The sequence below is a fragment of the Stigmatopora nigra genome, chromosome 8 (assembly GCF_051989575.1).
Source record: "Stigmatopora nigra isolate UIUO_SnigA chromosome 8, RoL_Snig_1.1, whole genome shotgun sequence".
In the NCBI taxonomy this organism is placed as follows: domain Eukaryota; kingdom Metazoa; phylum Chordata; class Actinopteri; order Syngnathiformes; family Syngnathidae; genus Stigmatopora; species Stigmatopora nigra.
In genome coordinates this window covers 2,378,527-2,396,647 of record NC_135515.1, presented here as the reverse complement: position 1 = coordinate 2,396,647, position 18,121 = coordinate 2,378,527, and the positions used below count along the sequence as shown (strand labels likewise).

The 18,121-nt window shown below is 39.9% G+C and overlaps 2 protein-coding genes across 4 annotated transcripts; both read left to right on the top strand.

Moving 5' to 3' along the window:
• The first annotated feature begins 148 nt into the window (after nt 1–148).
• tada2a (transcriptional adaptor 2A) lies at nt 149–15,913 on the top strand. Of its 3 annotated transcripts, XM_077723146.1 has the most exons (18): nt 149–241; nt 472–572; nt 7,273–7,342; nt 10,769–10,875; nt 10,964–11,023; nt 11,091–11,182; nt 11,257–11,414; nt 11,746–11,834; nt 12,030–12,102; nt 12,181–12,244; nt 12,670–12,713; nt 13,134–13,244; nt 13,579–13,650; nt 13,729–13,861; nt 13,931–13,974; nt 14,049–14,128; nt 14,608–14,795; nt 15,793–15,913. In XM_077723146.1, exons 3-17 carry the CDS (start codon nt 7,315–7,317, stop codon nt 14,791–14,793), a joined length of 1,341 nt encoding a protein of 446 aa, XP_077579272.1. In that variant the 5' UTR covers nt 149–241; nt 472–572; nt 7,273–7,314; the 3' UTR covers nt 14,794–14,795; nt 15,793–15,913. The 3 variants fall into 3 exon arrangements, with proteins under 3 accessions (XP_077579272.1, XP_077579271.1, XP_077579274.1); XM_077723145.1 differs by lacking the exon at nt 15,793–15,913 and having other exon boundaries at nt 14,608–15,500; XM_077723148.1 differs by lacking the exons at nt 149–241; nt 472–572; nt 7,273–7,342; nt 15,793–15,913 and adding an exon at nt 10,039–10,170 and having other exon boundaries at nt 14,608–15,500.
• Nucleotides 15,805–18,094, top strand: dusp14 (dual specificity phosphatase 14). Its single transcript, XM_077723149.1, has 2 exons — nt 15,805–15,941; nt 16,802–18,094. Exon 2 carries the CDS (start codon nt 16,857–16,859, stop codon nt 17,463–17,465), a length of 609 nt encoding a protein of 202 aa, XP_077579275.1. The 5' UTR covers nt 15,805–15,941; nt 16,802–16,856; the 3' UTR covers nt 17,466–18,094.
• The last annotated feature ends 27 nt before the right edge of the window (nt 18,095–18,121 follow it).

The window sequence follows — 18,121 nt, the reverse complement described above, 5'->3', positions numbered from 1 at the left end:
TTAATTGTTGAATTTTAATATTTTCATATAATTTTCTCCGTTTTTTTTTAAATTATCCTTTAGCATGAAATGTACCAAATGATGTGAGTGGGTGAATGGATGTTTCTCAAATTCAATCTGTTGGTTCTACTGGAAAAACATAGACAATGTTTTACTCTACTACGTATTGTCTATACCTTTTCAAGATGGCGGCAGCCGGACAACAACAAGTGTGACAGTGAACGAACTCGCCATCCAAAAGGTAATCGAAAGACGCCTTAATAATCATTTTGAGTGATATTCAACAGTATTGATATATCGCATTGAGGTTTGAACGATGTTTTATTTGTTTTGAGTGTTCCTATGACGTAGACATTTAATGCGGGCTTCATGTCCGGCGTCTAAACAAGACGTCTGACATGAAGCTAACTAGTTAGCCAGCTAACTGTATTCCTAACAGCCTGAAAATGATTGAAACATATTTTACAACAGTTGCAAGAACGAAACTACATCAAAAATATGAAGATCCGGGCCAATATGAGCGACTGGATACAAAGATGCAAATGATAGGAGCGCAACAACAGCAATTTGGGGTGAGTTGTCAAAGCATGCATTTCTAATCATAGTTAACTCATTGATAACAAAAGATGAACAAAACTGGCTCTAAAAATGACTAGTTTTTATATTGACCGCATAATAACTTTGCCAAATGATTACTTATAACACTGAAACTAAGGAAACAGATAAACAACCTTGAACCTTCCCATAGATATGACCCTAAATTGCTTATTTCCTCAAGTAATATCATATTTGAGATGTCCTATCATTAATAGGACTTTTTAATGTCCACACTACATTACAAAAGTGATGAAAAGTAACCTATTTTGTTGTTGTAAGCTTTTTTAAATGTCACCTTAATTACGCAAAACCTAACATTTGCCAGGTTGTGTAGACTTTTACTATCACCTCTATGTACTTTGTTCTTTTTACAACATTCCAAAAGTCTGAGTCAATTCCTCCTTGCAATTCAATAAAACTCCACCGACATACAAAGGCAAGCCACATCATTCAAAAAAATTTTTTTATTCAGAACCGCAACAAGTCAGATGTATAATTAGATGAGCTCAAAGGAGTAGAGTTGTGCCTCCGCCTTTTGCTGCGTGTCGAGCAAAAACAAGAGAAGGCTGATGTAAATCAGTGCTAGGAAGAAGTCATAAAAAGGGGAAGGAGACAGCAAACAAGATTGCTACACTGTTTGGGGCTTTCCTTCAAGCGCAAGAACATTTCGATGAACTCAATGTTGCCAGATTTACAATTCAGCTAGCTGTAAAATCACAAATCAGACCCCCGCCTTCAACAATTTGAATTCTAAATCATTCCCTGTAATTGTAAATGATAGATGTCAAATCCAATCAAATATGTTTCAGTGCCATTGGAAAATATGTTTGTAATATTAAATGAGGTGGGGATTTCATTTGGGGTCAAAGGTCACAGGGGTCAAAAAAGGTATAGTTGTTCATATATATGTAGTGGTTGTGTTGGTATTGTTTTTTGCTAAAATATTGTGTAAAAGATACAATTTCTCATGTCATTGTCATGTATTTTTAACAATTTTATTATTTAAATATTTTACATTTTAACTAATATGGATTTAACTGTTGATATGGATGATTTTTTTTAAAAATTTGAGTTAATTCAATAGTAAGTCAGTGATTTTATCTCTCTATATGTGTTTAAAGAAGCGAGTATTTGTGACCTCCTTCCACATACTGTTGCAGGATTAACCATAAAGTAATCCCATTACTGAGCTAGGCTGCAGCACACACACATACACACACTCGTGAGTTTATTCGGCAGCGTCACATTCCTTCATGATGTCCAGCTGGAATGCATAAATGTCCCCTCAAACCAAGCCAACAACCTCCCATTCATTTGTTTGTTCCTCCATTCATTCATTCAGAGACAGTAAGACTACTATCTATATAATTTGCTCTTTTCAATGTCTCCACTCTAGGAAAAAAATCCAACTAAAACAAGACCATTCTTTGGTTAAATGAGTACTTGAATCAACGCTTCTAAAACATAACAGTAACTAACAATGAATGACCTATATATATAGGATATATATCCTAATTCTTGTGCTTATCACACTGTTAGTCTTGTGCTTGCTTAAATTTTGAGGATAAATGTAAACCCCCACCCTAGTCTTTAAGAGCCTTTACAGTAAGTAAGACCTTTTTTGTGGGCACCCACTGTGGAACCCATAATCTGTCTCCACACCAAAAAAAATTAAAGGAGGAGAAAAAGAACTGCTCCAAAATAGAAATAATGTATGTTTTAAAGCTTATTTTTAGGTCCACTTTGGTTGTAAAATGCATGTAAAGTCAATTGGAACGTTAGCCGTCAGTCTTGCAAAAATTTTAATGAACTCTGGTTTGGTTTTTTAGAGTATTTGTAAGATTTGTGGGGGTGCTGGAGCCTATCCAGCCAACTATTTAAAGGAGCGCTACAATAAATTGATGTTTAAATGGTGGGAAGGTAGAATTTTTTAAGTATTATCGATTTAACTCGCTTTAGGATATTCTGTCCAACATCAGAATTCAAATTCGACCAATCACATGTAGTCATCCAGGCTTTGGAGTAGCAAAGCAACCATCACGTTGTTCTACTGTGTGCATGATGTCCATTTGTTGAAATGCATAAGACTTTAATCCTATTATCATCATTGTCATCCTATCAAGATTATCGCAATACAAGAATCGAGGAATACGTTGGTTTTAAAGCATCCAGATGTACAAGGGCGGCAATCCATGATCTCTCATCATATGGATTATAAACCATAAAAAAACGCATAAAATAACCCTACACTCATTCAACCAAACCATATTGATAATCCTTTATTTTGAAATCACTCCCATTTTTAACATAACAGCTGATTCGGCATACTTGCTTTACCTTTTTCTTTTTAATATATATTTTATTATTTAATGAATGTCATTTCTATTTAAGTGTATCAGTGCGTCAGTGAGCGTAGGGGGCCCGTTGCCCGGGTGAATACAGGCCCTTAAAGTCCAACCGGCCAGCCATTGGCCGAGAAGGAAGATGTTCTGCCAATGGGAAAAGATCCATGTACATGTACAACCTTGCTGTCGTCATTTATTGCCGTTATTTATGGAGCACTACGTAAGTTCAAGAAGGTCAAGTGAAGTCTAAGTGGAAGGATAATGTTCCAAATAGTGCCTTTTAATAATAATAAAAAAATCAAAATATGCACAGATCAATGAGGTCTTTAGTTTATCCGTGTGTTAGCCGTCACCACCTAGCAAAGCCATTGAAATTAAGCCGATGTTTTTGAACAATAGACTGTAATTGCATTAGCCTCATTCAGATGAAGCGCTGCTAATTACAGGCGGAAAACAACAATACATTGCAAATGGCCGCCGTCAAGAAAATCGTGCATTGGGCATCTGACCAAATTTTCCTGCCAGGTTTCCCACAGTAGATTTCCTCAAGGCAATGGTAATTTTTAAATCATTCTTTGCCATTGACCGTGATAGACTGGCAAGTACATAATGAATGAATTTAACTTTTTTTTTTAACTTAAACTCAATCATAGAAGGAAAAATTGAATGTGTGTATTAAATATACTACGATTTACTGTAAAAATACAAACAGTCTTCATGTATTATTATTTTTTTGCTTCACTCTTGTGATTCCAAACTTTTACTTTTGCTTACATTATAAGCAAAAACTGGTTATATATACGTGAATATGTATATAGAATATTCATATATTGACAGGTACACATTTACACATTTACACATTTACACATATACACGTATACACGTATACACATATACACATATACACATATACACATATCCACATATACACTTATACACATATACACATATACACGTGCACATATACACATATACACATATACATATACACATGTACATACACATACACACACACATTCACACATACATATATAAATACATAATAAAGATCCCCTTTACAAGGACACTTAATTAGACGACATGGTGCATATTATTGTGGCACATTTAGTGTGAACGTTCAATTTTGTGGCTCCAGAGGCGCCATCCAGGTTAATTATTGCGGGAGGGTCTCACTAAGCTTTTGCATCCACCCAATCATTTGTCAGAGTTGAGGTGATGAACTTTTTAAAAAAATCTTGTTTGTGTTGTAGGATGTATTGAAAAAAAAGTCTGATTGTTGTGGGAAAACTAGTTGAAAGGCCGTTTAAATCAACGTAGAAGCTGCAGAAGGAACAAAAAAAACATTAAAAAAGAAGATAGTCCTCTCCATCCAAACCCTCTTGAAAAGCTCTTTAAATTAATCCAAAGAAATGAACAGACAGCAGCTCCTTCCTTTCTCGCCGACCTCGTGCGTTTTAATTGTTCACAGCTTTTATAATCCCGCGCCGGGATCCGCCCCAGTCTGCCTGCTTCCGATTAGCGCCGACCAAGGGGGATGCCGAGGCGGGGATCTGTGGAGAGCCTCCGCCAGGGTTTTTTTTGCACCAGCTTTTCCGTCACATGCCGACTCGTGATTATTGCTCTTTTTGTGATAATCATAGACTTGCGGGGAATGCGGCACGTTGAGATCCGTCATTGATGGGCCAAGCGTAAAGCCGTCAATGACCGTTGGGATTTTGTGGTTTCTAGTTCTGGCGCTAGTCGGTGTTGAGGATGATTTTTAGCAATTGGCTGATAACCGATCCTCAAAAATGTATAAAATGTGGTGATTGACTTTTTCAAAAATCGCTTAATATTCCATTTCTTAGCTGGACTTTTGTCTTTTACGTTTTTATGATCCCTTTTGGTTTTCCTGTCCACATCATGACCTGATAAATTTAGAACCAAAGGTTATTAGGGTCACTATAGTGAGGTAGGAACTCTTTGTTTCTTATGGTGACTGCGACTTAAACCAAAAATCCTTCAATAATTCACCAGAGAATTTAAGAACCACAGCCAGAAAAATAACAGAAACCCAACAAAAGTGCTTTTCATACATGACTGTTTATCTTGTGCTAAGTGGGTCTTACAAAAATAATGTTTTAGTTTATTTTACTTTAGGCTAAAAGGCCTCAAGACCTAGAGAAGGAGTCCCCTTAGGGACCAGAGGCCTGAATAACTTGAGAACAGAAGTAGTATGAGCACCTAGAACAGGGGTGGGCAAACTTTTGGGGGCCACATTGACTTAAAAAATTTGACAGATGGGCCGGGTCAGCACAAGATACGATACATATAAAAAAGAGCATCCGTTAACAGTACATATGAAACCTAAAGAGAAAAAAAGGACTAAAGTACTAACATACTCATCACTCATAATTAAACTAAAAAGTATAAAGTACAAAGTAAAGTAAAAAGGAATGTATTAAGAAATATTAAAATGTCATTTAAAAAAAATGTAAAACACCAAAAACAAATAAGAGTGGACAGAGCTACTACCACTGGCTTCCGTGTGACGGCGCCATCTTGGAGAAAAAATATTTGGACAATGTCGGCGGGCCGGTTTAAAAAGCCTAATGGGCCGGGATGTGGCCCGCGGGCCGTATTTTGCACATGGCTGACCTAGAACCAAATTTAAAGAAACTAGTGTCAAGTAGGTTGTTTGGCTCTTAATTTTTCCGGCCTGTATCGCCCACATGGCCTCCATTGTTAGGAATAATTGTCTTTGGGCTAGTAGCCAATCCCAAATTCCAAGATAGTGCAGCAAAACAAACAAGTTGTCTTCTTATGACATTCCAAGCTAGCTAGCTTTAATGAAGTCAAGTCAGATTGACTTCAACTGGAGGCGCTAATCTCAAAAAGCAAAGTGTCAACAGGTTCATCTGGCAACATTGATGGGTCACCGGGGAGCCTTCCATCACTGACAATGTGGGTCCTACCCGCCGTCTCCGATTTCAGCCACATGGAGCGCATTATATCCGCCAATGACGTTTTAGCCAATGTGTCAGCTTTGTTTTCTCTCCAAACACAATCCACGTTAAAGGCTTGTTGTCGCAGACCTCGGCTTGTAAAAAAAGGCCTGAGGAATGTCGCTGGAATTTAACACCCAATGTAGCATCGTCCGGTTAGCTAGCTGAACTATGAACATTTTTGTAAAATTTTGGCCATATTCTGTGTTCTGTTTCATATATTTGACATTTTGTCTTGCAGTTTTTTAGCCCCCCCCCTGCAACACGTTTCCAAACTGCTGGCGTTTAAATCCTGAAAATAGATAATAACGCGTCTCGTGGCGTTACAGCGTGTGGCTTGCGGAGAGCGTCGAAAGCGATGTCTCACTCCCCCGTCCGTCATCTTGCTTTCATTACGGGTGCGCCGGGGTAATATTAGCCGTTTCCTGTCAAGTCGGTGTCACGGGGACACAGCGTGCCTGTGAGCCAGGGCTGAACATAACAAAAAAAAGGGCTCCTTTGAGCTTGGACGCCGACTTTTTAGGACATGGGTGTCAAAGTGGTGGCCTGGGGGCCAAATCTGGGCCGGCAAATCATTTTTTGCGGCCCGGGAAAGTAAATTTTGAGTGCTGACTTTCTGTTTTAGGATCATGAAGATTATAGATGTACAGTTATCCCTCGAGTATCGTGGCTTTATGACACCAGTTTTTTTGTGGGAATTTTTTTTGTTAATTAAATGTTTTTTTGGGTTTTTTTTTTAATTCGTTTGCTTGCACGATTCATGTAAAATCACAGTTTTTACATTTAAACATCCACATCGTAGAAAACATGACATCTGCATATTGTTTATTATAGTCCAAAATATTTGTAGTGGTAAATATGATTACAAAAATGTTAAGGACTTTTCTGGTATTTCATTTTCATCTGTCATTTGACAGACTCCCAAATGAATGACAGAGATTTACGTTCGAACCCGATTCCCGAAAGGAAGGGTCCCATATGTTGTCCCCATTTGCACCCCCGCCCATCCCCCTCCAACTACCACCCACCATCACCAAAAAAGCCCACCTCGGTGGATCTTGACACCAGATGTGATTTACATAACCTTGTGTTGTTCTCGTAATATTGAAATAGAAAAAAATCACAGTTGCACGGATAATATCCGCATATATAATCCTCACCTACAAAACCTTTCTTTCTTTATTTATATTTTATTTTTTACATTCCACAGGATTGCTTGTAATCCGTCAAAAAATAAAAGTTGCATAACGTGGCCTGTCCGGTTGACTAATAATGTATTTCCTAAAGATAGAGTTCTTTAAAGGCTATATTTGTTTAAAAAAAACATATTTTTTGTGTCTTTTCAGAATTTGTCTTTCCCATTGTGAGAATCCATTTCATCCTTGAAGATGAGAGAGCAAGATAATCAATCACACGGTAGGATAATCCTTCCCCGAGCGTTACGGGGGGATTCATTGGCACTCGTTGCCGCATCCTTTTTTGACTGAAAAAGTCGGCCATGTTGCCCAGGCTGCCTGTCAATCAACAATCGACAGCCACGTCAGAGAAAATACAGAAAAATGTCATCACAGGCTGAATCCATCCCAAAAAACCAAAATCATACTCCCCTATTTTCTCACATATGCGCCGTATTTGTCACCCAAAAAATTATCTAAGTCTAATTTATGCATATATAAGCCTTAACCTTGATACAGCCAATAAAAAAAATTACAAATACTGCTTATATGCGAGAAAATACTCTAAGAATTTCCAAATAAACCCTAAAAATATTTCAGATTTAGCTCCAAAAGTGTATTAGGACAGTTCTCTTAATTATTGAAGGATTTGTAGGTTATCTAAATCATTTTGGATCTGTTCAGTTATTGATTACTTGTCGATGAATCGTATTGGTGGCTTCCGGAGGCGAACATAACGACAACGTAGCCCCTGACAAAGATGACATTGACATCCCAGCACCCATGCCAAGAGTTAATCCTTTATAAAAACTCAACCCTTCTGTGTTATTACTCTCCATTCTCCAACACAATACGTAATCCACTCCAGTTTTTTTTGACTGAAACACTGGGAGCAGCGCTAAAGCAACCCGAGGCCCGCTAGCGTCCACGTTAGCGTCCCGCTAGCTGATGCATTGTGACGTTGTTGTCGCGGACGCGCTCTGCTGTGAAGAAGCGCTTGGCGGTGGCGCTTTACAGGGCCTCACCGACCACTCTTTTCCAGTCTTTGGTGGTAAAAAGCTAGCTCATAAGTCATGTGACATTTCTAAAGTCATCATTTAAAATGGAGCCGCGGTAGATTTCCGACGACACCACCGGGTGGAGATAGGGCGCAAATAGTTGGGTTATGAAGTTCGGCCAAGATTGACGGCGCCGCGACGGTGTTGGTTGATATTACGCGGCATAACACAATGATCATTATGTGGTTTGGGGGCGGGGCTTGTTGCTGGTGGGCTTTTTTTCCCCTTTAAAATCTCTTCAGTGTTACAATTTGCTTGGAGATGAAGGAATGATGATGTCATCATCTGAACATGGAAAATGATGGTGTAAAATGCAGGGTTTAAAAAATTAATTCAAGTCTTAGTACATTTGTTTTATATGATACAGCATTTTTTTAAAAAAGGGAAACATTCCCTTAAAAATAGAGAGCAGTATTTTTTAATTCTAATTGCAGGTAACCTTTAATGTAAAAATATTTTTTGTGTTTTTTATTGCCACTCAAACACCATTTAATGCAATATGGTTCACTTAAAAATAATAATAATAATTTAATATCATTGTTCTTACACTATTATCATTATCACTTTAACATATATTGTTTATCTGAGTTTCAGATTAATTTAAAAAAAAATGTGATGCATACTTTAGTACACAGTTTTTTTTTAGCCCTCTTTATAGTGCATTCTTTGGTTGGGGCGACTTATACTCAGGTGAGATTTATAGTCCGAAAAAGTACGTTTATCCACTTTTTAAGACCCTAAAGCAGCCCCGTTAAAGTTGGCCATCATACATGACTTTTAATATTTACCAACCAGCGATGAGGCGTCCACGCAAAACGGGGTTCCCACCCTCCCCCTTTATGACATCACGTATCAACCACGCGACTCATTTTAACGAAGCCTGGCGTCCGTTTCGCTAGCATCTCATCTCGTTGCCTGACATCTCCACGACAGGAGCACTTAAAAGGTGTTTGTGTGCACCAGATGCCCTCTTTTCTCGTGAGGGGCCCCACTATTCAAATAACGGCAGCTGGGAAGTACTTGAGCTGGGTGGGGGGAGCTTTTAAAAGGCTGGAGTGTGTGGGGAGGGAGGGGCATTGTATTATGTGGCACACTTCTCTGGTGGAGGCACATCGGGGGCGCTGCCGCAGGGGGTCGCCGCTTTAAAAAAATAAAATAAAATTACAGTTGCTGTGAAGAAACAAGAGACAGCAGTTTGGCTCCAAGGCACTAATGTGTATTTTTTTGTACTTTTTAAATGTTTTTTTAAAGTTATCCTTTGGTGCAATTCTCATATGCAAATCGGTGCCCCGTTGTTCTATTATAATAATTATCTATGTTTCTTATTACATTTGACACTTCAATCTCCACATTGTTTTATTATTACGGGAGTTGTTCCAAATTTTAACATTTTATATATGGCTCAGGTGAATATATAACTTTTGAGAGTTAAAAAGGTTAATCAATTTTGTCAGCAAATGATTTGTTTGTTTAACCACTCATAGGTCACTCATTGGTGGTTGTAGAAGTCTAATCCATTTTGACTGGGAGCAATGCAACAATGACCAGCCAGCCCTTCTAGTTTAATTGAACTGGACATCTCTCGCTGTGAGTGGAATTAGTGGGACAAAAAATAATGGGATTTTTAAAAAAAAATGAATACTTGAATATATTGAAGGCCATAAAACAGAGGTATAAGGACAAAAAATGAAAAAAAAACATTTTTAAAATATATTTTAATGACTCAATTGATGATTTTTTAGGATACAGACAGTCCTTAATATTTGCCATATTTTTTTTATCTTGGAATGATAAAAGGTACAGCACCGCCCCCTAGAGGTCAAAAACTTAAAACTCTTGCAATCGATGTTCGACTAGTTTGCACTGCTCTGTAGAAACCCAGCAACAGGGCAGCGGGTCGAGTTGAGAAAAATCGATTGCGGAGCAAAATATCTAGCAGCCCTTTCTGCGTTGTTTTCCTCCAAATAACATCTGAAATATACTTAAATGGAGCACCTTTCTTCTTTTGGAAGTAAGTTCAAATTGTGTCCGATTCGTGGAGAAGCGTTTTATCTTATTGGTTTTAACGAAACACAACAACCGACTTTGCTTTGCAAGGCTAACGTTAGCATGCCATACAACAATGTTTTGCTGGTCACGTTCTCTTTGGAGGGATGTTTCTTCTAGTTTTATGTGCTATTTAGTGTTTCTGGTAAAATTATTGTTTATCGTGGGCTTCCACAACTCAGTTTAGGAACTTTATGCAGTGCAAATATCATTTCCAGAATGTGTTAAAAATAAAACAGGTTGAATTGGTACTAATCTTTACTATATAAACAATCTCTCCTAGATCAGGTTTATAAATTGAAAATATATATACTTTTGTGACAAGTTTAAGCAAAAAACCGGCTGGTAAGGTAATATTTTGTATTATAATATTCGGAATTCAAGTTATAAACTATTTAATTATTATCAAGGATTGTTTGCGTAAAAATACAACAAATGCAACCAATAGTGGGGTAGTTTCCAGTCCATGTTCTGCTTTAAATTAACTTTTAAATGTTTATTAATGTGATACAGACATTTTCCCATGTAAGTAAACTGTCTAATGTTTTGCGTCTTTCCCTCAGGCGACCCAAACGACAAGCCGCCATGCAGAGGATGCTCAACATACCTCGTCGAGCCTTACATCAAGTGTGCAGAATGCGGACCTTCACCGTTCCTTCTCTGTCTGCAGGTTAGCAAAACTGCCATGTCCACACACTAAAAGAAGCTACTTAATGTGTAATCAACCCCTCAAAATTCTCCCTGTTGTATTTTCCCAGTGTTTCACCCGGGGCTTCGAATACAAGAAACATCAGAGCGATCACAAGTATGAAATTATGGTAAGCAGCAATGTCTATGAGAGCATTTTATGTAGGTTAAAAAACATGTTGTGTCGTGTTTGTGCAGACGTCAGACTTTCCCGTCCTGGAGGCCAGCTGGTCGGCGCAGGAGGAAATGGCCCTGCTGGAGGCCGTGATGGACTGCGGCTTCGGGAACTGGTCAGTCGAAGTGCCTTTTTAGTTTGTTCTTTGCAGATGTACAATGCATGTGTTGCCATGTGTGGCTTTTCCAGGCAGGACGTGGCCTACCAAATGCGAAGCAAAAGCAAGGAAGAGTGCGAGAGTCACTACATGAAGAATTTTATCAACAATCCGCTCTTCTCCTCTACACTGCTCGGCCTGCGCAAGACCAAAGATGCTCGCTTCGCCGACGGTGCTATTCCTTTCAAAGGTCAGTGACCTCATCCCAAAAAAAAAAAAAAAATCTTTAGGGACATGTCTCTTTAACATCAATTTACAAGATGAAATTTGTTTAAAAATGTAGTTAAATGAGTGAAACCCGCAATTAAATTTACTCACAAATAGTAAATAAATGGACAAAAAAAATTAAAACCGTATATTGAATGTCTGAAAGTTGAATTTGTACTATTATTTCAAAGAGCAAATTATGTGAATATTGTCAGTTTGCAATTATTTGCCATTTAGTTCTCATTGTAATTTAGAACAGATTTTGTCATCAATTTAGAATCTTCTCCTAATTCTAAACTCCCTCCTTCCCCCAGCAAGCGACGACCCCCCTCGCCCCACATTTGACTCCATGCTATCCAGAGACATGGCGGGATACATGCCTGCCAGAGCTGACTTCATGGAGGTTAGCAACATCCATTTCATGAGAGACCCACTTATCCGCTACATGATTGTGAACGCTGTCCTATTTACGGGGTGACTCACACTCAACAATGAATCATCCAAACATTTGTCCATCGCCTCGACTTTGTTGTCAAATATGTGTACGCGTCAATCTCGATGACTCATCAACTGGATTTTTCTCTTTCCGACCCTGCAGGAATTTGACAATTATGCCGAATGGGATCTGAAAGACATCGACTTCGTGGATGACGACTCCGACGTCCTTCGCGGTTTGTAGATTCATCCGCTAGAAAACACAAATGGTCCTATTTTTGTGTAATATGAGGCATACTTTGATTGTTTTCTAGCGCTCAAATTGGCCGTGGTGGATATTTACCATTCCAGATTAAAGGAGCGACAACGGAGGAAGAAGTAGGTTTGCTGTTTTTGCTTGTCAATAGGGGGCGTCGTTGCACACAATCTACGACCCAAAACAAATTCAATGCAAACATGTTTTAACTCTTTCATACACTTTTTTTTCTTTTCTGGTAGCTAAAAATATTTGGGTTTATATATGTCCAGTTTTCTTTGGGTTGCCAGATAAGCATTTTGACGCAATGGACATCTATTCCCATTTACAGGTGTACAATAACATTTTTTTTACTAACTACCAAAATACATGCACTGTGACAATGGCTGACAAAGTAACTGAACCCAATGACCTTTTTGGAATAGATTTAACCCAATTAAGGTTTAACTCAATTTCCATTTTTTTTGTCCCTGATATAACCTTGCACAATGAAAAAAAACGCATTACCGAATGTTAATGTATTTTCTTTCCATGTTTTGCTTTCCAGGATCATCCGCGATCACGGACTCATCAACATGCGTAAATTCCAGAGTGAGTGTCGCCTCTGACACAAGCCTGGTTGCTATGGCTACAAGATACCAAGCTGCTGCTCAGCGACCGCGGCGTGTGCGTCCCTCTGCCTGCTCCACGCGACCGTCTGCCATATTTCTCTGCCATTGATCGGCCTCGTGTTGCATTCATGTTAGCCTCCCCGGTATCGGCCCTTATCTCCGGCAACCCTATTCAGAGACAAAAGCGCTGTCCGACGGTCGTCAAGGAGACTGTTGGAGGTTTTGCGTACACCCCTCCGGTAGAACAAATATACCACATGCTAAGATCACGCTTCATGCTAAAACGGTTTACGTCACAGTGCCATCGACGTACAATCCATTCCAAGCAATTAAAAGACATTAGAAGTCTCTCGCTGTCAATAGTAATTTTAACCAGGAGCTGTGGTTTCTTGTCTTTCAGTGCTGGAGCACTGCTACCCGAAAGAAGTCCAAGAACTCTACGAACTCATGAGACGATTTGCCAGAGTCACCGGACCCCTGGAGCACGATAAATTTATCGAGAGTCACGTGTGTAAGTGTTCCCACAAAACAACTAGTCATTTACACAATTGATAAATGGACTTGTGCTTCTACATATACTATGTACTGCAGGTTATTTTCTTTTCAGTGTTTCATATTAGAACTCAAGCTTTCATGATTTTTTTTTAAATCCCATTTTAGGACTACTGCAGGTTAATCTTTTTTTTTTTTTTTTGTTTTTCCACCTAAAGCATGCAGTATTTTGACTTAGGTTCATTTCAAATTAGTAGCGTAGACAGCAATCCATTTGTCCAATCCCGGAATGACCTAAATGTTTTCCCACAATGCACTCTATTGACTCTAATCTCGATTTTCTGCCTCCCTAGTGGAATTTGAGCTCCGGAGGGAGATCCGAAGACTGCAGGAATACCGCGGGGCAGGCCTCAAGTCTTTCTGTAGTAAGTCGCGGCCGCCGTCCCCGTCGTCCAATCGCGTCCAGCGTTCACTCGACCCCGTCTCGTTCCCCTGCGGCTCAGGTGCCAAAGTTTACGACCGCACCAAGCGTCTACGTGAGGACGAGCGCCGCAAAAGGACGGCGCTGTGCGACGTGCTACAGTACATCCACGACGGACGAGCGTGCCAGCAGTGGCTCAGCAAGCAGGCCGCCATGTAAGATTGGACGCCCGTCAGGTGACCGGTCGATGTCACTTTTCATTTTTTTTTTTTTTTGGTCCTCAGAGATGCCGGAATCACACCGGCGGTGACCACAATCACGCCATCAGGTAGCAATTATTTTCGCTTCACCAAGCGGGTTATATTTGGCTTTCATTGTGTCGTATGTGTGTGGTCTCCATAGCAACAGGCAGGAGGAGCGCACCCCCCCTCAACCTGACCGGACTGCCTGGTACAGAGAAGCTCAACGAAAGGGAAAAAGAAGTATGTAGACTTCCATTGATTTTTGTGGTTGGTGAAAAAGGGAAACTATTGACAACAATAGGCGTCCAATCAGTTGTATCTAATGATTAGAAAAAATGATATAATTATTTTTTTATTTTCAATTTCTTTTCAAGTTTCAAATTTAAAACCTAATTTAATTTACTTTTTTTTTTTTGCTACAACTGGCTCTATGTTGAACTGCCCCTCTCCTTTTAATATTTTTATTATATTTATATATATTTGTCTGGCCCCCTTATTCAGTGTGGTCCCACCCTAAGCAGTACAGAAAGTGAATATTATTTTTGAATGTAATAATTTATTGATGCAATTTATTAGATTGACTCATTCGGAACAGCTTAGTAGTCATTTATAATTGATTCCATTGATCTGATCAGCCCCGCCCACAAAAATAAGTGACTGCTTCATTAGATATGATGAAATTTTGGACATCCACTGACGCCTTTATGGTTTGTGTGCAGTTGTGTCAGGTGGTGCGTCTGGTACCCGGTGCCTACTTGGAATACAAACAGGCGCTACTCAACGAATGCCGTCGCCAGGGCGGTCTGCGTCTAGCCCAGGCGCGGGCGCTCATCAAGATCGACGTCAACAAAACGCGCAAAATCTACGACTTCCTCATCCGGGAGGGAAGCATCACCAAGGCCTAGCGGTGCACCTTTTTTTTTTTCCTCTCCCTAATACTACACAATTACCACCACCTTCGAGCTAATGCTGCTAAGTGTCAAGTACGTTCCTCATCGTAAACTTTCCCTCGTTTACCACGATAGACGTCCGATTTATTAGAACCGTCAAATCAGCTAACGAGTTCGATAGCTCCCATCTTTTATTTTTTTATGTTTTTTTCCGCTCATTGATCAGAAATGTTTTTTTTGCCTCAGAAGGATGCGTTCCGGTCTCGGACTGAGTTTGTTGCCGTGGCAACCGGGCATATGTCGTCACATCCGTCTCTTTTGTCATCATTGGAAAAAAAGGGGAAAAAAACAGAACCCTGGTGTACAACATTGGATTTGTCGCGTCAAAGTCGCTTAATGTCACCTGACGCGTTTGGCTGCGGGTACCCGTCGTCATGGCAACCGTCTCCGTCATCGACCGCATTGCCGGATGATGCCTTCGTGTTTGTGTGTGTTTGGTTTGGAGTCGTTGAACTTCTTTTTAATGCTACATTTTTGCACTTTTTTTCATCCCCCAGGTGGCATCATGTAGATTTTCAAATGTTTAAGTACAATTTAAATACCAAGATAAATTGTGACTGAACTGACCAATTTAAGGCTGTTTTTAAAAGTATTCATTTTTGGTTTTTCATACTCACTATGCTTGAGTTGGGTAATTAAAATGCCTCAATTTGAGTAGAGAATTTTTTTAGCGTTTCAATTGCTTATTTTGGTACAATTTCAAATCATTAAATCGACATATTGATCCATACGTTAAATTCCCGGGCACAATTTAATTAGATCTTTTTACTTAAAATATGTAAACGAAATATGTTTTTTTCAGACCCTTAAATACAATTTTAAAAAAAGAGATAAAATAAGATAATTGATCCATACCAGGGTTAAAACTAGAAAGACTAACCATAATTGCCTTAAAATAACTGTAGTGAATGCTTTTGGCCTTGGCGTGTCGCTGTTGTCACCCCCACACTCAAGCCGTGAAAGAGGAGGTGCATCCGCGGACTTGGTCGTCACGCTGCGTGTCGTGGAGCCCCCCCTCACATAACCCACTCCCAACTTGCAGTACCTCGGCGTGATTGAGCGGACCGAGTGGACGCCGGTTATCATCTTCTTCAGTCACACTGGTGAGTGGCTACTATTTTTTTTTAATATAAAGCAGCTATTTAACAACACTGGAATGAAGATTTTAATAATAATAAATAAATGACATGCAGGAATTTTATGCATTGATGTGGATTTACATGAGGGAGCTTTAACACTATATATGCTTATTAATTAGACTTAAAATTGCCAATGTTTCTAGAAAAAAAAATTCCAATTGTTGAATTTGGATGGTCGATTTTTTTATTGCTGCAGTTAAATTTAGACATCCGAAAATATATGTTCGTTATTAGAATATCACATTTCACATGCTTAAATACAATGAAATTACTTAAAATATGAAGTTTTTGCAATAGTATTATAAATAAAATAATCTGTTTTATTCCTCATTGAATAATAACTTACTATAGCTCACTTAGTACCTAAAAAGCACCAAACATTTTTTTTGTTCACTGTTATCCCTTATTTTCCAGAAAGTAGAATGTACCTAATGTTCCCCAGTTTGCGCTACTAGTGGAATCTGAATGTGGAATCTTGAACAATCACGTCAACAGACTTGAATTTACCCCGAAGATCTCCCTGGGACTGATTGCAGAGGAAGGAAGGCTGCCACTAGTCATATGGATATGTCCATATCTTTTGGTTGCCACAGCAACGTCTGCAATTTTTCCTCCGTCTCCTTTGCTGATGAGAGGACAGCAACTTGTTCTCAATCATAGCAGGCGGAGAGAGAAGAAAATGGGTTTTGAAAAACTCCCCACTGTATATTCTTACTGACAATTGACAAGTTTGATCACCTGTTGTTTTCAAATAGCTTCCATTGACACTTGCTTGAAATGGAATTTTGTCATTTCCATTTCCATGTCAATTCTCCATTTCCCAGGACTCTCGACGCTACGCTATGCCTCCTCTCTTCTGAGTGCGTGGTGGTCTACGCCATGGGTTCCCGCGGCCATGAATTCTTCCCCCACCACCACCACCATCATCAACGTGGCTCGGCGGCTCCACTTTCCACGGCAGAAGGCGGCATGGCCCAGATCACACCAGGCCTGTTCCTAAGCCGGGGCAACGTGGCATCCAACCGCGGCCTCCTGCTGTCCAAGGGCATCACCTGCGTGGTCAACGCCACGCTGGAGCTACCCAATTTCAACTGGCCGCACGTGGAGTACGTCAAAGTACCGCTGGCCGACGCGCCGCACTCGCCCATCTCGCTCTACTTTGACGGCGTGGCCGACAAAATCCATAGCGTGGGTCGCAAACGCGGCGTTGTTCTGGTGCACTGCGCGGCGGGCGTCAGTCGATCCGCCTCGCTCTGCTTGGCATACCTCATGAAGTACCACCGCGTGTCGTTAGCCGACGCCCACGCCTGGGTGAAGGCTCGCCGCCCCGTCATAAGGCCTAACGGCGGATTCTGGCGCCAGCTCATCGAGTATGAACGCAAGCTCTTCGGGAGGAACTCGGTCAAGATGGTGCAGACGCCCTATGGGCTAGTACCCGACGTCTACCAGAGGGAACGCCGTGGTCTGGCGCCATATTGGGGAATGTGAGAGGGCGGGTGAAGCTCCTCCCATCATGACGCTGGCAGGACTTTAACTGGTCAAAAGGGATGGACTTTGAATCGTAGAAATGACCCTTACGTGAAAGTCCGTCGCACAGAGTGTTTTCTTGTGAAAATTGTCAATTGTTTAAAGATAGTGGAAATGGGGGTCCGCAAACTGGCCCTCCGGTTCCGCCAGGGGTCCAATGGAATCCGGCACCCTCTGCGACCCCTTGTGGATTAGTTTGGTGACCATTGTTAAAGGGTAAATATTTATTTTTGGTTATTGAAAAACAAAATGACACAAAAACAACCATGGTGCTATCATATTTTGATTTATGTCATATTCATATTTGGTATATATTTTTCCCCCACCACTGTGCATGCCAAAGGAAAATATTTGTCATATATTGTCATATTCCGAGTGAAAAATCATAAGCGACTAAAATCTAAATATGAAAAGAATTGAGTCATACATTGTTTTATTTTGAAATTCAAATCGTAATACTTTGACGTTGTAGTCGTTTTGTTTATTTTTATGGACTGTGAACCATATGTTGTTTGGTTTTGCAGTCTTCAACTTTTGTTAAATGTGAGCACAAAACTGCTTTTTGTGTATTATTGGGACATTTAAGTAATATTGGGAGAGGAAAAAGTCTTAATATA